Source organism: Ambystoma mexicanum, chromosome 10 (assembly GCF_040938575.1).
Source record: "Ambystoma mexicanum isolate Mex_15411 chromosome 10, UKY_AmexF1_1, whole genome shotgun sequence".
NCBI classification, from domain to species: domain Eukaryota; kingdom Metazoa; phylum Chordata; class Amphibia; order Caudata; family Ambystomatidae; genus Ambystoma; species Ambystoma mexicanum.
In genome coordinates, this window is record NC_090932.1 from 55,675,872 (window position 1) to 55,699,952 (window position 24,081).

The 24,081-nt window shown below is 49.7% G+C and overlaps 1 protein-coding gene across 1 annotated transcript in view; it reads right to left on the reverse strand.

Moving 5' to 3' along the window:
* Positions 1 to 475: 475 nt before the first annotated feature.
* The window catches only part of LOC138491141 (receptor-transporting protein 3-like), a 210,978-nt gene continuing 187,372 nt past the window's right edge, over positions 476 to 24,081 (reverse strand). The window contains exon 2 of the mRNA XM_069617484.1: positions 476 to 4,932. Coding sequence (XP_069473585.1) covers positions 4,851 to 4,932 — 82 coding nt within the window. The 3' untranslated portion in view covers positions 476 to 4,850. The remainder of the gene's footprint in view (positions 4,933 to 24,081) is intronic.

Here is a 24,081-nt window from a genome sequence, read left to right on the forward strand (position 1 = left end):
ACGTCCCTCGCGACAAATCGGCGGCGCCAGAAAGGCTCCCGCGCCGAAACGGCCGCGCCAAAAGGGGGTGTACCGTCCTGAAAATGGCATCGAAGAGGATTTGTACTGTTGTTGCAATGCCTGAACAAGTTTTGCTGTAGAAATGGCTTTCGCTCTCTAGCTGGTGCTAAAAGTGCCAGCCAAATGAGCCAAAATCAAGTGAATACGGGTGGTGGGATGGGGCAGAACGGAGTGCACACAAGAGAAGCGGGCAACCAAGGGCGTGTGGGCACTGCCCGCTAAATTACAGGCTGGCAGAGGGTTTCAAAAAACTATTTTCACATTTGAAAAAACGTGATTTTATACATTTGACAGATAGGGTAACCCATGTTGTGTTTCTTCTTGTTACATAATAATAGTCACATGACATTTCGAAGAAAAATGTATCCAAAAATATGATCATTGTAGAAGAACAAAAAAGAACATTGCACAGCAGTGAGTGACATGGCTGGGCTTTAAACGAGATGCTGTTCATGATGGCAAGTAAGCGGAACACACAATTCCTACAAAGGCAATAACCTGGTCATTCACCATGTTCAGAGCCGAACACAGATTTACAGTTAATTAATATTCACAAAGTGAGTATTTTCATGAGTGCGTCTTAGCACATGTATCGCAGCACCTCGAAGTGGGAGGGATCTGTTGTGCAGCGCTATATACTCACGTTATACTATCAGCCTTACTACCATTGATATTATAAAAGAAAGCAAGGGGTAATTATGGCACCATTGCATGAGAAATGACAAAAGGACTTTAGCATTTTACACTGTAATTACATATAGACGCCCTGTGCAGTGCCGGATAATTCATTAGGCCAAGAAGGCAGCGGCATATGTGCCCACTCCATTTAGGGGCCCCAAGACAACGGATCAAAATAAAGCAGTGCAGAAAATTGAAAACGTATTAGGAGATCATTTGCAAAGAGGGGCCCCCACATTTAGACTGCCTAGGGACCTCCACAGGGTTTAATCCGGAAGTTGTCCTGTGTACTGTTTTTCACGTTCCAGACACAACCACTGTCTCTAACAGCAAAACTAGGCAAATATTGAGCCAATCCTTGTTTCCATATGCAGCTGTGCATGCACTTAGCACTGTACAGTGACGCGGAAAGCGTTGAAACACAATGCAATACGAATGCATGCAGGTTTATAAGCCACAAGCATTGGATAACATCTAGGTGGTTGTGAGCAGTAGGGGGCATCAGGGGTGGTGAGATGTTGCCTGGAGAGCATGGTTTTCAGGTATTTCCTGGTGTGTGAGAAGGTGGGAGCTTGGCTGCTGTATGTAGGCAGGTGTTTTTAGATTCTGGGCGCGCAGCCCCGCGCCCTTTTTGGTTCCATGGTGCAGTTCTCGGTTTCAAGCATGGAGATGCCCTGGCTTCCGGGTTGCTTTGGCCTCCTCTTAGCTCGAGTTTCTCATTCAGATTGGATGTGGTGCAGTCAGGCAGCGAATGCTTCAACGGTGAGGCTGGCTGCTTGTAAGGTGACGCACGCTTGAAGTGGGAGCCCGAGCAGCTCTCTAGGGGCCGAGGGGCGGCGGTTGAAGTTCTCTGTACCAGTGATGAGCCATGGGGCTACGTGGGGTCTGGCTTTCAAAGGTCTGCTGTGATACCTGCCAAGAAGACGATGCCAGCATCTGGAAACAGGAAGAATGCGGGCGCTTACACTGCATTTGGGTTTCTGTGAATTCCCAAAATATACAAACTTCCAAAATGCACACCTACGTACCCCTTTGATTTCAACCTGTTGGAAGAAAGGAAGCAATGACGGTGCTCCCTTTTTACCTCGCAGAAGATCTCAAAGGTGCCAAATTGTTGCTGCCAAATTATTCACGCCCTTATCTACGTCTGCTTTATCAAAATTAAATAGCTTTGCAGAAACAATGCTGACATGACGTTTCAAATGTTTCCCATTGAACACTTTGCACTTACAAGGTACTCATTTCAGTTCAGTTTAGTTGGGCACAATCAGGAGAAAATGTCCACCAACAAAGAAGCACTTAATGTACTTAATGACTGGGAAGAACGCCTGTCCAGCCGGATTTCCTCTCCTATACCAGCAGAAAGGGCTTGTCTGCGCTCTTTCAGATTTGATGTCTCTATCCACAATTAAGACATGTTATTGCACATATCAATTATTGCACAAATGAATGCAGTGAGTGCATCAATACTGTGTTTATTCCAACTGGTGTACAATATAGTCTTTGTGAGATAACTTTTTTTTTTTTTTAAATAAAAAGCACTTTTACAGGTGCCCCAGAAGTGGAGAAAGGGTGCCTCTGTTTAGGCATTCTCTGGGGGTGGGGAGGGTTCATGTTTTAAGGAACCTTGCAGTTCAGCTTGAACCATTATCTCCACTTTCCTGCCCATCAGACATTGACCCCTCACTGATTTAAAACAGCCTTTCTCTGTAATGTTTGAAAGGGCACAATTAAAAGGTTTTAAGAAACAAGCTCCCTACTGTTCTTTAGTTCCTGCTGGCTGATCTTTCACAATTCCTTGAGTCCACAACAGCACCTAGGCCTGCGCTTGGTGACATCCACAGCAGGGGTGCCCCAGCCCGGCAAATGAGGGGCATGTGTTGGTGCTGTGTCAGGAGTTATTATTCCACCCATCAGGGGCTCCAAGTGGAGCACCAAGCTTAATTACATGACAATCTTGCAATACACGGGGTGGTTGGTCACGCGTCTTCAGATTTCTCTGCAGCGCATGCATGAGCCCACTGAACTATCTTATCTTGCAGTTAAAGTGGCGGTTTTATGTGATCTTCGCACTGTGAGGGTAGATCCCGCTCCTGTCCCTTCTAACTGTTTTTTGAGGGCTTCGTATGTCTTTTTTTGTATAAGAATCTTTTGGGTGTTTGTGTAATGTAACGTGTCATTTCTATAGCGCCTTTTCCCATTGGCATGGCCTCAAAGTGCTGTGTGGCAAGGATCTAGAGAGGGAAACTGCTTATCCTCGCCAGCAGGGCCACCTTTTCATAATGTGAGTTCATTGCAGAGATCCCCAAGCAATAAGCCCCTGCCTTTGTATCCAAACAAGAATCTTGGGAATATGTTAATAACTACTATCTGAAGTTGGGAGGTAAAGAGTTTTCTGGGAGTCAGCAGGCGTTTATCATCTGTAGAGGAGCAGTTAGATGCCTCTGCAGGAAATCCCACCCCCATTGCCTCCTACATGTTGGAAGCCTGAGATTGTGCCATGCTCCACATCAGCAGTTGTGACCATACCACTGCGAAATATCCAAAAGAAGATACCCACTAAGAAAGCCCGAACATATGTATCCCCGTAGAGATGATAACCTGAGGGAGGAACTCCCCAGCTAGTGACGTCACAAAAGACGAGCGTGACGCCCTTAGAATACTGGCTGAAGAGAATGCATGGATCTTACAGAAACTGATGACAAAGTTAGGAATCGAGTAAACTTTCATATGCAGAAAAGAAGACTGCACGTGTGCAAAGCACTGCAGAAATGCAAGCCATTCAATAACTGTACAGATGCAGAAATGTAAGTGATCCTAAAAGCTGGCTATATGTAGTGAATTGACTGCAGGCGGTGCCGCCATTGTATAGAAACCAGACATCAGTGTCATGTTTTTTAGTAAGCCCGGACCCATGGAGAGAAAAGGCAGAGAAATGTGTCGCAGCAAGAATTATCTCAGATCGTGGATAAGAATGGCGAGGCTGTCTGGCCTGGTACCAAAGCTAAGGCAAGCCAAGGTCAGTTATCTATTCTTGAAGGAAGAAAACGTGAGAAGCTGAATCATCCCTTGTTAAGGTGCAAAGAAAGAGCACCAAGCGTGCCAGGTTTTATTCATTTAAGACATTTAAATGCTGCAAAATGGACCATATTGTGGTCTCCTGTCACGTGCGCCAAGGATGGAAATAGAGTTGAGCTTGGTGTTCTAGAACAACGAAGACTTATTCTGCATTCCCATCCATTGCATGTACGCTATTCAAAGGGCCATATGCTCACATCTTCGACTGGATAATTTGGCAATTACATGTTTCAACTTAAAAAGCATTACTGTTGTGATCTGCAGTAGGAATTCCTGTAGATAAATATATGTATGTTTCATCTGAAAGACCCTCTTGGGATAAGGAACAGCAATAGTCGAGCTGATGGCTAGGGTACAGGCTGGTGATCGACCCATGAAATCGTGCAGCGTGGTTGGCACTGGCATCCAGGGGCAGATACGTGTGAATATGTTGCTGCCAGTTATTTTTTGTTGGGAATATTTGCCTGGTATTAGGGTGTAAAATGGGCAAGTGTGCTACTAATACGGAGTCCTCAATTTCACCCATCTTTTTATTATCTTTTAATCAACCACCATAGTAGGGCTCCAGCCGCCGCTAAAAGAACCCCCCCAATATTTAAATCATTCGGTGCAGCTCCATTTGGAGGTCCGGTTGTTGCGGTGCGTGGCCTTCCTGCTGGGTCCGGACGGGGACCACCTGCACTACTCTGAGCTGTTGCAGCGCGTGGTCCTTCTGCTGGATCCTTGCGCGGAAAGCTATAAGATTCCTGGTAATTTGGCTCCTCGTCATTAGCACCTCTGAAATTACAAACCCCCAGTGCGCAGGCCTCACAATGCAGTCTGTCATGCGGTCCGTCGGTCCTTCCAGCGGTGTCAAACGTAAAAGGAGTGTAAGCTACGCCCTTCTCGCCGTAGCATTTCCTCCTTATCCTGTTCATGAGCGAGCTCAAGACCTTGTCGATTGTGTCATCGGTGAAGTCTGGCTCTTCGAACCAGCCGGCTGAGCAGTGCTTACAGTCCTGCTTGAAGAGCCTCATTTTCACCGATCCTCGCCTCTAGGGCTTCTCCAGCCGCATATGAAACAGCACGAGAACCTGAGAGGAGTACCACCAGCGGGAACACTTTGAACAAGAAAACCTGAAAAAGAACAGGAGAAGAGTTACAGACAGGATGCTGAAGTCGTCGAGATTTTGAAACGCAGACGTTGCAATAGTACCAGCCCTAAGGCTCTGACTTTATACTAACAGAGTTTATGAAGACCCTCCAAGCAAACCAAACCCCCCTACCTTTGGAAATCGCATCACATGCACACCGAGATGATGTTACCTTGGCCACAAAATACTAATTAAGCAGGTCATCAACATAAATTTATTTTGGGTATTTATTGAGCACAAACTTAGCTTTGGGGAGCAATGCTCTGCTGTACACAAGAGTAACTTTGATCAAATGTTGGGGGGGGGGCATGACATCTACATGAAAGGGGCCCCTGCCAAATGAGTGGGACAAAATGGTGTGCCACAAAAGTTGGGTGGGACAACATAGCATTTATTACCAGCACACTGTTTTGGGTAGCACAGAATAGTACAGTTAGTGGGACACATGGAACAATGGCCAAGGGGCCATAGGGGCAGTAACAAGAGGGTGAGCTTTAAAGAGTGGTCGCTGGGAGGGATACTGAGCAGCGTTGGGCTGTGAGGGATGTGGGCCCCATAGGGCGTGAAGGAGGGGCTCCTTGAAGAGAAAGGTCGCAATTTATTTTCTGAATTTCATGTGGGTGGGTGGGAGTGAGTCTGATGATGTTGGGTAGGAGGTGTCGGGGTGTAGAATGTGAATTCCTATTTTCAAGTTCTTTCTTTTTGCATTTCTGCCGCGCGAGGTCCTCGCTTCTAGTGATGCGCTGCCAGCCAGATTACATGACTTTGTCTGCCAGGCATTAGGGAGCGTGCATGGTGCCAGCTTTGTGTATGATGAAGCTGGCTTCCAAGGTGATGCGCGCTTCTATGGGCAGCTACTGAAGTTCAATGAGCGAGGGAATTATGGAGTCGTATTTGGAGAAAGCTTTGAGGGAATACTCATGCAGGACGTTCTTATCTGAACAAGGTTTTACTCAAGAATGAGATTCAGTGCAGGCATTGCAACATATGAAATACAGGAGTGGGCCATTTGTGGCAAATCACCTTTCGGGGCACCAGTGGTCCGGGGATGAATATCGGTTTCTAAACCATCAATCAACCCCACACCTGTAGTACACCAGAAGAGATCTGAAGGGATTGGAAACACAAGCAAATTATAAACCTCCTTGTCCAATTTTGGTAACGTGGACGTAACAGCAGGCTTATCTCCGAAAGGTAGTGCATCACTGTTTAGTTGCAACACAGCAAAAATACAATTATTACCCAATGATAAAAAAAGACTGTCCAGACAAGGTTGTATACAAATATCTACTTTATTATTATCACAATAGACAGTTCCAGCACACTATAAAATGCAACCCACCCTGTAAAGGAATGCAGAGGACAGACAGTTTCAAAGAAGGAAAATGGATAGTAAATAATCACAACAGTTTAAGGATACTTGGTTTCAGCACAAAGGGAGCAATGGCTCATAAAAAATGTCTTTAGGAGCCTTCGGAGAAGCACCAGGGGGACAGAACCACAATGTACCTTATGCTGGTAGATGTTCTTGGTGCTCGACAGGGTCGTGTCAGTTTCAGGGCACTTTGCAGCTTCTGCAACAGAGGTCAAGATGGGAGACAGCTGCCGGTATCAGGTTGCAACCAGATCGGTGAGCGAGGCTGGTCGGACCACTGCAGGCGGGCCTTCACGGCGGCTCAGGGTCTGGAGAATCATTGTCTCAGTGCTGGTCGGGGGGTCTGAAGCACTGGTCAAGGCGTAACAACAGTCAGCAGTGCAGTCGGTTGCAGCTCGAGCGGCTCGAGCGGCTCGACTGGCTCGATAATGTCCTTTAAGGTGGATGTCAGCTTCTTCACCGGGCTCATGTCCTTTAAGGCGGACGGCCCAAAAGCTGAGGAGAGTTTTGCAGGCAACTGCCTTGTCCTTAGTTTGGTTCAGAGACTCTCTGGCACTTCCCACTTAGGAAGCTTGCTGCAGAGCCTAGCAGGGCACGCTGTGTGCGGTCTGGGTATTGGTTCTGGAGCTGCTGGAGGGTCTTCTGGATTCAGTATCTCCCTCCGTTCCCTGGGAGATGTTTAGGGGAGGGATCTTACTTCCCGCTTGGAGGTCCTGGCCTTCCTTCACTGGCAGAAGATGTAAGGCAGACTGTACCTTCAGCCAGGGTCCAGTGATGAGTTCTTCCCTCTATTTATGGTGAAGCCTCCAGATGATCTGCGTAAATAGGGGATCGGCCCTCTTTTAAAGCCAAGTGGGTCACAGTGATTGGCGCAATCCTGGGTCCCCACCAACAATCTCCTGTATGCATGAGGTCATAACCAAAGTGCTTTGCAACAGAAAAGGTAAAGGGATGAAAACATGTAATACTAAGTCCCACCCATCTTCCTGTCTGTTGTGGATACACGGGTTCCTCTGCTTAATGGAGCTCTCTGTGGTTCCCGATTAAAGCGGCAGGTCTCCCTTGAAGATGCAGCGAGACTATACGTTCTGGCTCCTGTAAACCACATACTCATGAATGGGGTCCCCCTGTGGGGAGGACCACTGTAAACACGCCGTCCCAAACTTGGCATTTCACTGTCATTCGATACTGGGTGGAGCTGGCTTCAGGTTGACACAGTGCATATGAAAGGATGTTGGGGTTTCCTGTCTCCTTTGTTAGCCTCTGCAGCCGGGCCGCATGTGGGCCTGTTTCAATTAAACTCTGATTAGTATGTGAATGATGCCACCAGCTACATGGCTCAACAAAAGGACATGGCGGATCCATGGAGCCTTTGTTAGTTAATTAGGCTGGCCATGCCAGGGGAAAGGTTTGGCCCCCTGGCCCTCCCCCTTCTGAGATGACATGGGGCCTCATTACGACTGTCCGGAAAGAACCGTGGTGGTAAAACTGCTGCCACCATTCTTTCCTGACCGGCTGATTAAGAGTCCTGCAGGCGGGAGGTGTCACTCCCGCCAGGTCTGACCTGGCGGGTTTAACACCACCCGCCTGCAGGCAGACATAGAAACACCGGCTCTGTCATGGACAGAACCAGTGTTTCCGTTGTCCCCATCCCCATGGAGTCCTCCGGAATTCCTGGGTCACCGGGGGTCATAATGCCCCGGTGATTCCGGGAATCACGGAGGCGGAATGGTTATACGGGTGTTACCGCCAGACTCGTAATGAGGCCCAAGGTGTACTCCTGGCTGTCATATCCCAACTAAATATGACAGGGGTGTCATGCCCCGTGCCGCTTTGCCCGCAAAACTACTTGTTTATGTGAAACCATGGCGGCTTCCGTGGCGGCTCTTACATCGCCGCCATTTACGAGACTACAATTCCCGGCATCCTCGGCGCAACTAGGTCACGTGATTCTCACGTGATGCACTTTTTCGTATTCCTGGAATGCAGCGTAATGTACCTATAAGTACGATAGAGGTGCGCGACTCTGGTGCTCCTTAACTGTTGTCTTGTATCACGTTGAGTCGCATCTTGTATCTTGCCTTGTTATTCTGGTATTCTGAACCCAGACTGCATTCCTGACTAAACTCACGGATTACCTTTACCAGAATCTGACGCCTGGCTCCTTCCCGCATTGTTTTCTTGGTTACCGAACCCCTCGCTTTCCTTCTGACCTTGCTTCTGCTCAGCGCAACTTGGATTGTTTACCCATTTCCGATTCCGACACTGCAGGCTGGTATACGCATATCTTTTTCTGTTTCTGTATACGGCCGCTGCATAGTGTTTCCTGGGAACCATAGTAACTCTTTCTTTCCCTGAACATTCTGATCTTGATTTCTTCTCCTCACCTTTTTTTCCTCTGAGTGACTTCTGCCGCTCTGCTGCTGGTCACTCCTCATCACAAAAAACGAAGGATTTCTATTGGGACGCTTTGCTGCACCGAGGAATACATTTGGACACATTTAGGTGGATTGCACTTTCTTGGGACGCTCTGGTGCCTTTAGGAGGATTTCCTTGGGACTCATTTGATGTGGATTGCACAGTACTTCAGCCGGTAGTTGCGCCCTTGTTCTGTTTGGGTAAGCTGTACGGGACATTGCTTCTTGGAACACTCGGAATTGTTCACTGGACACCAACACCCTTTTCCAGCACTCCAGTAGGTTTCTTGCTTGATCACCTTACACCGCAGGTAAGAGTGGGAGAAAGAGGGCAGTGCGGCGGGGTTGCTTGCTGTTGTGCTATACATGCAGTGAACCTGTGGTTTTTGTTTATTTTCTTCCTTAACTCTGTTGCTGCTCCTGAATTTTTACTCAAGCCCCTGGCCTGTCAGGTGTTTTTGTATCCTGCAAGCCGCGCTCTTGGGGAAAAGGTTTTACTGTCTACAGTCTACTGTTCAATTGACACGTTATTTCTGAGGTGAACAGTCTGCTAGTGAAGATACTGGTAGTCAACCTCCATTGGATCACGACAGATTAAGGAGCCTCACATTGCCTATCAGTATGGACCTGGGTGTGGATCCTATGGCTGTGCTTATGCAGGCTTTTGCTGCCTTGCGCACAGATATGGCTTCTGCCCATACAACGATTAATCAATGCATGGATGTGTTACAGAGCTTTGTACAGCCTCTACAGCATGGCGAAGAGTTTGGGGACGCGGCAGCCGCACCCCCTCTTGTTGTGCAACCACCCGCTCCTGCACCGGTTGTTCTCCCAGGGCCTTTTTCATTGGCCCCTCCAGAACGTTTCTCAGGAGATCCCAAGACCTATCGGACCTTTATCAATCAATGCCGTCTTCACTTTCTTTGCTGTCCATTAGCCTTTCCAGACGACACTACAAAAGCGGCTTTTGTCCTGTCCCACCTAGGAGGTACAGAAGCAGCTTGGGCTAACCCCTTGTTGGAGGCAGACAATCAGGCCTTGTACGATTTTGATACTCTGATCCAGGCTATGAACTCTGTTTTTGATGCCCGGTATAAAGCCCAGGCTTCCGACTTGGAGTTCTTAGCCATATCTCAATGCAAACAGGAACTCCTGCTGTATCTTGCCAATTTCAACCAATTGGCAGCTGAGACAACCTGGCCTGAACAGAAAAAAGCTGCAGTCATCTATAAGGGGTTATCTGAAGAACTAAAGGACGCCCTATCAGTCGTGCCTTCCATCCCTTCGGGGTTTCCTGAGTTAATGGACCTGGTGCTACAGGTGGATGCCCGGCTACGGCAACGACGAGGGGAACGTCGTTACGTTCTTCCAGGCCTGAGCTACCCTCTTCCTCTCCGTCAGGAGATTCTGAGCCGATGCAAATAGGGGCCATGCGAGGCCCGTTAACCAAGGCAGAAAGGGAGAGGCGATTGACCAACAACTTATGTTTTTATTGTGGTCAGCCAGGTCACTACATTCGGGTATGCCCCAGGAGACCTTCTAAACCAACGGGAAACGCCAAGACTCGTCCTTGAAACGAACCGAGGGGACGAGTCTGTCTATGGATGGTTCAGAGGGATCCTTCATGTCTTCACACATGTATTTGTTCACGTGTTTTTCTGTCTCGGCCAATGTGTCCTTTTCCTGTCCAGTCATGTTAGATTCTGGTGCTAGCTGTAATTATATGGACATCCAGTTGGCCAAACACCACGGGCTACCTACGTTTCCAAAAGCCATGCCTGAAGAGGTCCAGGCAGTGGATGGATCGAGCCTAGTATCAGGACAAGTTACAGAACATACTGGTCCTGTTGTTATGTCCAAGCCGGAAGGACATACCGAATGGATCACTTTCGATCTCATATCAACTCCCCAATTTGGGATCATATTAGGCTTATCATGGTTGAGACTCCATAACCCTGTCATTGACTGGGTGCATCAAACCGTGTGGGTTTCCTCTGAACATTGTGCCACGCAGTGTCTACCATCCTGTCACAACCTCTTCACCCTGTCTAGCTATGGTGTCTACTGTTTCCTCAATCAACGCTACACTACAAACTCCTGTTTCCGAATTACCCTCGGAATGTGCAGAATATGCCGATGTCTTTGATGTTGGTCTGTCCGAAAAACAACCTCATCATCAGAGTTATGATTGCCCCATCAATCTAGTGCCTGGGGCGATCATTCCACATGGTCGCATCTACTTTCTTACGCAAAAGGAGGAGGAACATTTACGCGAGTATGTGGAGAAGGCATTACGTCTTGGTCATATTCGGCCTTCTAAATCACCCGCAGCCTCTCCGATCTTTTTTGTGCCAAAAAAGGAGGTGGATTTACGCCCCTGTGTGGATAACAGGGCACTTAACAACTTCACGGTTAAGAATCAATACCCGCTGCCTCTCATATCTGAGCTTTTGGATAAATTGTCTTCCTCCACCAATTTCAAAAAGATCGATTTGAGGGGTGCATATAACCTTGTGCGGGTTCGGAGGGGTGATGAGTGGAAAACCGCTTTTAAGACCAAATTTGGTCTTTACGAGTATTGTGTCATGCCCTTTGGGCTTTGCAATGCCCCGGCTACTTTCCAACATTTCGTTAATGACATCTTTTGAGATATGTTGGACTGTTTTGTGGTGATATACCTGGATGATATTCTGATCTTCTTGGATACATTACACACTCATGTGCAACATGTTGGATCTGTCTTGGAATGCCTTCTGGAACATTCCTTGTTTGCCAAATTAGAGAAATGCGTTTTTCACGCCTCCTCAGTTGAATTTCTGGGGTTTTGCATTTCTGCTGATGGGGTACATATGTGTTCCTCTAAGGTTTGAGCGGTTTTGGATTGGGCTGTTTCCATCTATGTAAAGGCACTCCAATAATTTCTGAGTTTCTCGAACTTTTACAGGCGTTTTATTGCCTCTTTTTCTAGTATTGTTGCCCCCCCTTACCCGCCTTACTAGCCCTTCAGCCCCATTTCATTGGGATCACCAAACACAGGCGGCTTTTCAGGCGTTAAAGGAGGCCTTTACTTCTGCTCCTGTCCCACAGCACCCTAATCCTACTTTCCCTTTCATTGTGGAAGCTGATGCTTCGGCTATTGCTGTTGGAGCTATTCTCTCTCAAATATGTCCTACCACACAGCGTCTGTATCCCATGACTTATTACTCCCGGTCCCTATCACCGGCTGAACGCAATTACACTATCATGGAGAGAGTTACTGGCCATCAGGGCCGCCTTCAAAGAATGGAGACATCATGTCCAACTACACAGCGTCTATATCCTGTGGCTTATTACTCCCGGTCCCTATCACCGGCTGAACGCAATTACACTATGATGGAGAGAGAGTTATTGGCCATCAAGGCCGTCTTCAAAGAATGGAGACATCATCTTTTGGGCGCCCGGCTTCCGGTTGTGGCCTACACGGACCACCCTAATCTGTAGGCATTGTCTCATGCCAAGTGCACTAATGCCCGGCAAATACGATGGCACTTGTTTTTTACGTTGTTCAATTTCAAGGTCACCTATCGGCCTGGTCCATTGCGTGGGAAGGCTGATGCCTTGTCCCGTATCAGCGTTGATCTGGACACGCCCAAGATCTGTCCGTCCATTCTGCCTTCTGGATCAGTAATTTGTGTCTGCTCCGTTTCCTCTTCTCTCCTGGACCGGCTTAGACAATGGGCTACAGACCATGCTTCCTTTCTCGTTAGCCTAGGTGCTACGCTTGTCCCTGGTCTACCCTATGTGCATGGTTTATTGTACTTACCTGATACTCTTTCCAGGAATATGGCTCTGGAATGGTCCCATGACTCACACCTAGCTGCGCATCCCGGTCAAGCCAAAACCTATGATTTATTACACCGGTGGTGCTGGTAGCCGGGTATAAAAAATGACATTAATCAGTACGTCTCCAGATGAGCTACCTGTGTGCAATGTAAAAAACAATCAGGCAAACCAGTGGGCCTCTTGATGAAAATGCCTTTGGCTCCGCGTCCATGGCACACGGTTACCCTGGACTTTGTGGTAGAGTTACCTGTGGTAAAAAACATGTCTGTCATTCTTGTAGTGATGGATGTATTCACGAAGATGGCACGTTGTATCCCATGTCGCGGCGTACCATCTGCCACCAGGTTAGCAGCATTGTTTTTCAAACACATAGTCTGTTTTTTTGGTCTTCCCACAGTGATGATATCAGACCGTGGTTCGCAATTGACTTTACTTTGTTGGCGAGCCTTGACCACTCCTCTGGGTATTGATGCATGGCTTTCTTCAGCCTACCATCCCCAAACAGACGGGCAGACTGAACGCACCAATGCAACCATGGAACAGTTTCTCTGTTGTTTGTGTCTATAACATCAGGCGAACTGGCTATCCATCCTAGGGGCTGCGGTATTCGCATATAACAACTCGAAGCATTCCTCAGTTGGCTGTTCTCCTTTTTATGCTTTGTATGGCCAACATCCAATGATTCTTCCACCTGTCCTTCCTTCATTGGATCAGGTCCCCGCTGCCAAGTCTATTCGTGATTCCCTGGTATCTGTTCGCCTGTCCGTTACACAACATCTGCTGGATGTCCAGTCTCGGGCCAAGCATCAGGCAGACAAACATAGGGCTTTCCACGAAGCATTTGTCTATCCATGGGAAAAAAAAGCTACTGCCTTGTTATGTGGGTCCCTATCGTATTACACAATGATATGATATGATATTTTATTTGTATCGCGCTCGTACACAAGTGTTTCAGAGCGCGACTAGGCAAGGGAGGGGAACAAGGGAGAACACAGCACAACATAAAAACGATCTTACTAGGCCCAGTGACATTGAGAACACGCAAGTGCATGGGAAAGGGAAAAGGGAAAAAGTGCATGTAAGGGGGAGAGTGGAAAATGCAGAAGCCGAGGAGCGCAGATAAATAAAATAAATAGAAAATTGAGGTAAACTGTGGTAGTGCAGCCAGCAAGTGGCAAGTGCTGTGTTTAAGGCAGCAGACTTGGTAAATCTGAATAAGTGCAGAAAATAAATAAAATGGGCGGGGGCTGTATGGGTACAGATACAGTCCCCAGTGCAAGGGGTGGCCAGGAGGCAGTGCAGGAAGGTGGCAGGGTGAGCAGGTACCTGAGCCCAGGGGACAGAGGGTGGCCAGGTGCACAGTGCCAAGAGAGCAGACCAGCAGGAGAGAAGGGGAGCGAAGGCAGAAGCAAAGAGGAAGGTTTTGAGGTGCTTCCGGAACCGGAGATGGTGCTCTTCAAGTTTTAGAGTGGCAGGGAGGCTGTTCCAGAGGGAGGCCCCAGCCGAAGATAGAGATCTACCCTCAGCTCGTTACTTTGAAAAATGACTGACCCTGAGGGAGTTAGAGGTAGAGGAGCGAAGAGCTCGAGAGGGGAGGTATTTGCAGAGGGATAGCTGAAGGTATTTTGGACCCAGGCCCCAGAAGGCCTTGTGGACAATACAGAGGGTTTTGAATTTAATCCTTGCATCCACTGGGAGCCAATGGAGAGATTTCAAAGCTGGAGAGATACGATCCCAGGTCTTGAGGCCCAGGACAAGTCTCGCAGTCCTGTTCTGGATAAGTTGTAGAGGGCGGAGAGTAGAGGCAGGTAGAGTTAGAAAGAGGCTGTTACAATAGTCAAAGCTAGAGAGAACCAGAGCTTGGGATACCATGAGTTTCTGGGGGAAGGAGAGGAAAGGCAGAATACCTCTGAGGAGGTGCAGTCAGAAGTTTGACTTTTTAGAGACATCAGAGATATGGGCCGAGAAGGAAAGTGTGGAGTCAAAGAGGACGCCAAGGTTCTTAGCTTCGCAGGTAGGGGTAGGAGGAGGGCCAAGGGAGGCCGGCCAGAGAGTGAGGGAAAAGGATGGAGATGGTGTGCCGATGAGGAGGATCTCCGTCTTGCTGGCATTCAGACAAAGATCATTGGCGGCACACCAATTTTGAATGGCAGTTAGGCAGTCAGAGATGAGAGAGGGAGAGGAGGTGGCTGGGGCAGCCGGAAAATGAGTTGAGTGTCATCAGCGTAGCACTGGACATTTGAGCAGAAAATGGCAATGCAGTGAGCGAGAGTTGCCAGGTATTGGTTGAAAAGCCAGGGTGGGAGGTTAGACCCCTGGGAAACCCCACCCTTGGAGAGGAAGATAGATGATAGGAAAGACCCCAGTCGGACCTGGGAGGGTCGATCAGAGAGGAAAGAGGTCAGCCAGGCCAGAGCCTGATCAGTGATACCCAGATTATCACGGAGACGGTTGAGCAGGATGGTGTGGTTGACCGTGTCGAAGGCAGAAGAGAGATCCAGAAGGATGAGGACAGATGGAATGTTAGAATCAAGGTTGGAGAGCAGATCTTCATGGATATTGAGGAGAGCAGTTTCCGTGCTTCTGGCCGCTCTGAAGCCAGACTGGTGGTCATGGAGACAACCAACAGAATCTGAATGAAGGTTAAGCTGAGAGATGGCCAGCTTTTCCAGGAGTTTGCCCAGAAAGGGGGTAATGGAAATTGGGCGATAGTTTGCCGGACAGGAAAGATCAGCTGTGGGTTTCTTGAGAAAAGTATGCACAGGGGAGTGCTTCATAGGGGAGGGGGAGGATCCTGAGGCAAACAGACTGCAAAAATCAGCAAGGGTAGGAGCGAGGGTGTCAATGTGGTCCTTGATGGTTTTGGAGGAACAGGGATGAACCTGTTTTGACAAGGCTTTCATAGATCGGACTTGTCTACCGACCTTGTCAGGGGAGAAAATAGGAAAGGAAGAGAAGGATGGTGGAGGGGTGCTTAAAGGGGGGTCTCCAAGCACAGACTGAGAGGGAATAGGAGGGGGAGGGGAGGCAAGGGTGGACAGGATGTCCTGGGTTTTAGAGATAAAGTGCGAGGCAAGGGCACTGCAGAGAGCCTGGGAGGCAAGAGGAGGGGAGGAGACTGCTGCAGGGTTGGCAAGCTCCTTGCAGATTTTAAAGAGTTCGGCCGAGTTGTTGGATGCCGCAGAGACACGGGCTTGAATGTGGGCTCTCTTCATAGTGCGGACAGAGAGTCGGTATTGCCTTTGGAGCAGGCGACCGACAGGCCAGTTTGTCAGAGGGTGAGCAAGAAGACCTCCATTTCCTCTCAGCCGCCCTACACTTACGTTTAAGTGTAGCTAAGTCGGAATCATAGCAGGAACTGCACTTGGCTTTGGACTTCAAGCGGATCCTCATGGCAGGGGCAAGAGCATCAAGAGTATCAGAGATGGAAGAGTAGAGAAGGGACAGGGTTGTGTCGGGGTGTGAGTCAGCCAGGGGAGGAGGAGGGGGAGAGAAGGTGGCAGCGAAAGCCTCAGCTGACACACGCTTCATATGTTGGATGTCCGAGAAGGTAAGTAGAAGTGTTGGGGTGTGGTTGGCTTGGGGAGAATGTCTTAATCCTGTTGCTGTCCGGTTGGACATTCCAATCCGGTGGCGGGTTCACCCGGTTTTTCATGTTTCCTTACTTCACCCCTTTGTGCCGGGTACCCGTCTCCCCGCCGCACCTGCCCCGATCTCGGTACGGGGTGTAGACAAGTACGAGGTTAGTGCTATCCTCGACACTCGCCTTCGCTGTGGCAGGCGTTTCTATCTAGTGGATTGGAAAGGGTATGGTCCAGAGGAGAGGACCTGGGAACCCGCCTCGAATTTGCATGCTCCTCGCCTTCTGCGTCTGTTTTGGTCTGGACGTCTCAATGGTAGTCGGGGTGGGCTTTCTTTGCAGTATTGATACTGTTACGAATCCATGGCGACTGCTCTTACATCGCTGCCATTTATGAGACTAAAATTCCCGGCATCCTCTGCGCAACTAGGTCACATGATTCTCACGTGATGCGCTTTTGTATTCCTAGAATGCTGGGTAATGTACCTATAAGTACGATAGAGGTGCGCGACTCTGGTGCTACTTAACTGTTGTCTTGTACGTTGAGTCGCATCTTGTATCTTGCCTTGTTATTCTGGTATTCTGAACCCAGACCGCATTCCTGACTATGCTCACAGATTACCCTTACCTGAATCTGACGACTGGCTCCTTCCCGGATTGTTTTCTTGGTTACCGAACCCCTCGCTTTCCTTCTGACCTTGCTTTTGCTCCGCGCGACTTGGATTGTTTACCCATTTCCGATTCCAACGCGCAGGCTGGTATACATGTATCTTTTTCTGTTTCTGCATACGGCCGCTGCGTAGTTTTTCCTTGGAACCATAGTAACTCTTTCTTTCCCTAAACATTCTGATTTCTTCTCCTCACCTTTTTTTCCTCTGATTGACTTCTGGACGCTCTGCTGCTGGTCACTCCTCATCACAAAAAACAAAGGATTTCTATTGGGACGCTTTGCTGCACCGAGGAATACATTTGGACACATTTAGGTGGATTGCACTTTCTTGGGGCGCTCTGCTGCCTTTAGGAGGATTTCCTTGGGACTCATTTGATGTGGATTGCACAGTACTTTGGCCGGTAGTTGCGCCCTCGTTCTGTTTGGGTAAGCTGTACGGGACATTGTTTCTTGGAACACTCGGAATTGTTCACTGGACACCAACACCCTTTTCCAGCACTCCAGTAGGTTTCTTGCTTGATCGCCTTACACCGCAAGTAAGAGTGGGAGAAAGAGGGCGGTGCAGCGGGGTTGCTTGTTGTTGTGCTATACATGCAGTGAACCTGTAGTTTTTGTTTGTTTTCTTCCTTAGCTCTGTTGCTGCTCCTTTTTACTCAAGCCCCTGGCCTGTCAGGTGTTTTTGTATCCTGCAAGCCGCACTCTAGGGGAAAAAGTTTTACTGTCTACGGTCTACAGTTCAACTGACACGTTATTTCTGAGGAGAACAGTCTGCTAGTGAAGATACTGGTCATCAACCTCCATTGGATCACAACAAGGGGGGACTGAGCCTGTAGGCTGTGTCCACCCAGAGTACACAGGTCTATGCATATGTTACGTGGTGAGTATAGGAAAATGTGTGTGGATTAGCCCCACACATTTTCTGGAGGTTGATCTATAATCATTCAATTTCACTTAAAATTTCAAAAAAGCCCAGGCGAGCGCACACCCACCGTGTGGATGGTCGAATTCCTCACATGCCCCCCAGACTCAACATGTGAACCACCACTATACTGAGGGTCTTAGCTAATTGTACTAGTCAGTCGCGCTTGCCACTGAAATTGGGATGATGCGCTAGAATGTAGAGAAATCTCTGCAATCAAAGAGATGCTCCAAAAGGTTTTTGGAGTGTATTGCTGATCTCAGCCAAAGCGTGTTTCAATACTAGGGGCCTCATTACGCGTAGCCTGGTAAAAACGGGTTAATTACCGGCATGGCGGTAAGAGCGGGTCCATGCTCGTATAAACCCGCCAATAGCGGGTGATTATGAGTGCGCGAGCACGCGCAAACCCCCATGCCGGTAATGGAAATACCGGCATGCCGCTAAAGGCCCTCCAACCCCCCGATAGCAGCATCGCGGGACCCGCCGATACCGGCACCGCCTCAGAGCAACCCCTAAATAATGGCACGTTAATACCACCATGCAAATACCGGGTTTGCAAAAACGGACCCGGAAATTACGTCATCGCGCAGGAACGGGAAATGGGCCGGCAGCCATCTTTAAAAACACAATCCATTGCCATCCTCCCCAACCAGCAGTCCTTTCTTGTTGTGCTGCGTCAGAAAACACTCAGTCCAAGGCAACCAGGAAGATGACCCCCCGGAAGCGGAAACAGCGTTTCTCTGACACTGAGCTCAATATGCTGGCAGACACTCTGGCCCAGCATGCAGACATCATCAGGTCAAACGACATGAAGCATGCTGCCCAGATGAAAAAGAAGCAAATCTGGCAGGAGGTTGCCCAGAGGGGTCGGCTGTGGGGACCACCCCACGTACAGTGCGCGACTGTCGCAAGCGGTGGGACGACCTCCGCCTGAGGGTGAGGAACATCCTGGCAGTCAACAGGAAGGCGGCCATGGCGACAGGCGGTGGGCCACACTCACCAGCAAAGCTGATGCCATGGAAGGAGACTGCCAGCTCATTCATTGATCCCGAGTCAATAGAGGATTCAGAGAGATGGAGATGGGCGCTGCATCATCCACAGAAGGAGGTGAGTGACCCAGCACATCCCTGTAGGGGAAACCATGACATGGCACAAGTGACGTGGAAGTGAGACTAGGCAAGGCAATGCATGTCCCAGACCCACATCAACATATCCATTCAAGAATGCGTGTCACACCCTGCCACACACAAATGCATGCTGAGTGCCAATCCCAATACCAACACACGGGCAACATAACTCGACCGTGCCCATGTAACCCAAAACACAGACACCATATCAATGGCATTCCACCTGCCATGCATTGATAGCCTACATGCCCCCTCAGAACACCAAATGCTACACCCCTGTCATAAATGGATGCATGAATGTATGGAGATTTCACAGGGCAATAGAATGTCGCTGGCATGTGACACCATCACTGATGATCTGCATCTCTTCTATCCCCAGGCACTGATGAGGAAGATGCCAGGCAGGACAGGGGTGCAAGGGCATCAACATCACGGCAAGGGACAAGGGCCACCACCACCCCCCAGCCTGAGAAACAGGCCAGACCAACAGGCACTGTGCCAGACCGGGCTGAAACCCAGGAAAGAACACCTGCAGCCAGTGTGGGCCACACACATGGAGACCAGCAGCAGCCACCCACAACAGTGGGAGGTGTTCCCGTACCTGCACCGCCAACCACCGCGGACGTTGCGGATGCTAATGTGAACATCGAGGGTGTCACAGTTGTGTCCACTGCACCCACCCCAAGCCGCATGACCACCCCCCACCCCATTTGGAGGCCGACAGCAGTGACGATCCCTGCCTCCACGACTCCGACCTCAGGGATTCCGACATGTGCCCCTTCGAGGTGGACATCACCCTGGACGTGGGCCCCACGCAAGCGCCATCCACCACCCCAGCTACCACCACCCTGGCTACCACCACCCCGGCTACCACCACCCCAGCTACGAGCACTCCCGCTACCAACAACACCTTTGAGGCTCGCCTGTCGAGGATGGAGGCACGACAGGAGTCAATGCTAGATCTAATGCGGAAGTATATTGCTGATGGGGAGGACTCCAGGAGGGCCATTGCTACTGCCATTGGGGAGACCACAGCAGCCATCGCTGCAAACACTGCTGCCATTAACGCATCCGCAACTCCCATGAGGGACTGTCTGGGGGCAGTGACGCAAGTCCTAACGTCCATCCTGCTCCAAATGCAGCGGCCACGCCTTTGAGCAGGCGTGGGACCAGCCTCTGACACGTTCACTGCTACAACCCCTTCAACCTCTGCCCACTCAAGCCCCGTGCGGATGTCCCAGAGGAGTGCACGGCACTCGGACATGTCACCCCCGGATACCAAAAAGGCCAAGAAGTAGGGTGGCTAGACAATGGCGGTTGGACACATGGACGTTGGTGAAGGGAACAATCTTCAGAGTACATTTGGGGACATCTGGGGTTTGTATGGTGGGTTAGGGGGTTCACTGGGGGTAATTGGGGTTTGTAGGGTGGGTTAGGGAGTTCACTGGGGGTAATTGGGGTTTGTAGGGTGGGTTAGGGAGTTCACTGGGGGTTGGGCGGGAGTGTTCACATTGTTGCCTGTTTGAAAAATACACCAGTTGTGTGCCAAAAATTCAATGGCTGGACATTCTTCATTTTGTGCATGTTCTTTTAATGTGTGATGGTGTTCAGTGGCCAACTCCAAACAATACAAGTGTGCATGTACACATGGAGCCAGTGTGTCACTGACACATGTCTATCATAGTGCCTGTGTTTCAGAAGTATTTGTGAATTAGTGCTTGGCGTACAGCATGGCCATCCCGTGCATCACGTACTGGCAGGGGGGCTACTTCACCTCTGTCTCCATCCTCATCAACCTCACCCGGGCCATGCATGTCAATGTCAGGTGGCAGTGGTACATTTCTCCGGACGCACATGTTGTGCAGCATGACACAGGCCATGGTGATCTTTGCCACCTTCTCAAGCCTATATAGGAGTGCCCCACCAGACCTGCTGAGGCAGCGGAACCACGCCTTCAACAGGCCAAAGGTCTGCTCAATCACAACACGGGTACGGGTTTGCACACAATTGTACTCCTCCTCATGGCTGTTCTGCGGGATCCGCACAGGGGTGAGTAGCCACGGCCTCAAGGGATATCCTCCATCACCTGCAAGCAGATACAAATAGGTGTGTGTTTCACTCTGAACTGCCACCTTCAGGGAGCACAGTCATGGCGGCAGCTATTTGGTGTGGGCATGCACATGTCCCTGTACGCATGCAAAAATGTTACCTAGATGCAATCTATACTGTCATGAGGTGTGGCAGTTCAATAGATGATGCAGGGTGTAATCGTGCATGCTGAGGCAGATGTGCTGCGGTAGTGCAACAATGTTTAGCCTCCAATTCATGCTGTTCATTCTTCACCATGCATGGTCACACTGACCACATTGCCTCAGTTGCCATCCTGTTCATTCATGCATTGCTTGCCATCACCATGGCCTGGTTGTGCCTCTTACTTGTTGTCATCGATATGCATAATTTGTGCAATGTGGCCCAGTGATGTGTCATGTTCCGTTTGGCCGGTTCAGGTCAGGAATGTTTAGCTCTGCATGCATTCTCCATGGTTACTGTTAACCTTTAATGAAAAGTGTAAAGCAGATGAACTCTTCATTTTGAAATTGCTCAAAATAGTTCTACACATTTAATTCACACATTAAAAATTGTATATTTTTCTTGAATTTTCTCTTTGAATTGAACTGGCATTGTTTTGCCACAAAGTGTGCACAGGTTTTAGTTTCACAGTCTTTGGTGTTACTCAGTTTTTTTATATTGTCAACAAAGTCTGTATTAGTACGGAGAAGTGGGAGGGCAAGTGGTCTGTTGTGGTCGATCGAGGAGTTTAGAGTCTGTCTATTGTGGCTGTTAAGCAGAGGAGGAGCCACCGTTATGGTCTATGATTTGTGTGAGTGATTTATTTGAAGAGCAAGGTCTTCAGTTTCGTTTTAAAACAATTGGGGTTTGGTTCAGTTCTGAGAGTCTCTGGTCGTGTGTTCCATTTCACTATTGCTTTGGCCGAGAAAGCTCAGCCTAGGCCCTTTGTTTATTTTGGTTTGCATGGCTTGGAGTAGGACTTTGTTTACTGATCTGAGATTTCGACTTGGCTCACACCACTTGAGTTGTTTCTTTAGATATGTTGGGGCCAGTCCGTAGAGACAGCAAGGAACAAATGTCAAGGACATGAATGTGAGGGCGCTAGAGTGCCGTACAAGATGGCGGCTCACTAGCGAGCTCCTCACTGATCCCGGAAAAGATCTTGATAATACCACACATTAAGCTTCCAACCCCCAACCCCACAGCAACTTAGTGTGCCACCTGAACCCCCCAAGCAGCCCAGGGGGCAAACCGCTGGGTTCTACGGACAAAGCCGCCGCCGTCACGTCGACTGACTCAGCGGGAGGTGGGGGAAGGGCCACATCCCAGTAAGAGCACCGCACGTCAGCAACACTAGAGCCGGGCACCAGGCGTGCCGCACCAGCGGGCCTCCGTAGCTGTGTCCCTGAGGACAACCAAGCAGCACAAGAGCAGCGCGCGACCCCTTCCCAAGCGTCCTGTGAGGCAGAGGAACGAGATGTCAATGGACCACCATCCAGACAGCAGAACACGGCAGTCTGCGAGCCCGTGTTGACGGGTGCGGCGGAGGCAGTGAGGAGCCCCCTGAACAGGCGGAATAACTAAGCCCCAGGCGGAGAGCGGCACAAGGTGTTGCCGTGCGCCATCCACCCTCCAGCACTACACGGTATCAGAGGAGTGAAGAGGAGGCGGAATTCACCACGGCCCGGAGATGCACCGCACCAGACACCAGGTAGGAGCGGCGCAACACCCAGCCGCCCCCCCTGTCCTGCTCTGGGGCATTCCCCAAGACCAGCAATGCGCGCAGGTGGAGGAGGCCCGGGAAATAGAGCGGCCCGCTCCAGCAGCCATTGAGCCCGGTGCCCCTCACCACAGGGAGCCGGGAGCCTTTTAACCTCCAGGGGCCAACAATCTTGAACCCCCCCCCAGCACGCTCCCACCGTGGGCCAGAGGGGAAAACCAAACCTGGGGTCAGGAACCCCCTCCCCTCACTCACACACGGCATGCCCGCCCATACGGGAAGTCCAGCAGAAGAAAGGGGAACCCCTCCGACCACCAACGGCAACTGCTCACGAACCGCCCCCGGAACGGCCGGAGTCCGCCACAGACAAATCACACCCTAAAAGCTAGGACAGCACTCCAACTCCACAGCAAAAGCCCCGCCTGATCCCATGGACATTTTTCAGGGTTCGAAACCAACCCAGGCAGAATCACCACACATCGCCACCCAAGACACCCATACTGGGAAGTGCCTACAGCAGCATAAACGGAGATCAGTGCGTGCTGACAACAGGCTATCACTGGATACCAAATTTGGTAAACGCCCGAACCGCCACTCCGACAATCTCTCTGCCTACCTACTGCTGAACACTTTATGGTGAGAACGAGACCCCCAGGATGGGCAAGACAGATAAGTCACAACGTAAGCTGACTTTCGAGGCTGGGGCCACAGCAAAGAACCCCAAACAACCAAACCAGGAACCCGCTCTAACACCAGAAATGGAGGACAACGAAACAACAGACCCTGCAACCCCCGACATATGAGAAATCCTTCTTGACCTCAAGGCGGGCATAGGCAACCTGGATTCTAAAATCAACTCCCTTGCATCCAAAGTAGACCGAATACATCACCGCCTCGATAAACACAGTGAACAGCTAGATACCATTGAACAGAGAGTCTCAGATCTGGAAGATAACACCACATCCCTGTCGACTAAGGTGGTGTCACTAGAGCGCCAAATGAAAGAAATTTCAGCTAAAAACGAAGATTTAGAAGGGTGCAGCCATCGAAACAATATCAGGCTGGTGGGTGTAAGAGAACAACATGCCCCAGCAAAGATGGAAGACTTTGTAGAACAGATGTACAGAGACATTTTTGGAGTGGTCACCTTCTCCTCGCTGTTTGTCGTGGAAAGGGCACACAGAATACCAGCCAACCGCCCAATCCCTGGGGCAGCACCCCATCCCATCATCGCTAAATTACTAAATTTCAGAGACCGCAACCTAATTCTCAGGTTGGCCAGAGACAAAGGCGACATCCAATATGATGGAGACAAATCCTGATTTTCCCAGACTTCTCACCAGCGGTGCAAGCGTCACGCAGAGCCTTCAGAGGGGTAAAACGCTGGCTATGAGAGGGGCAAATACAATACTCAATGCTGTTTCCAGCTAAA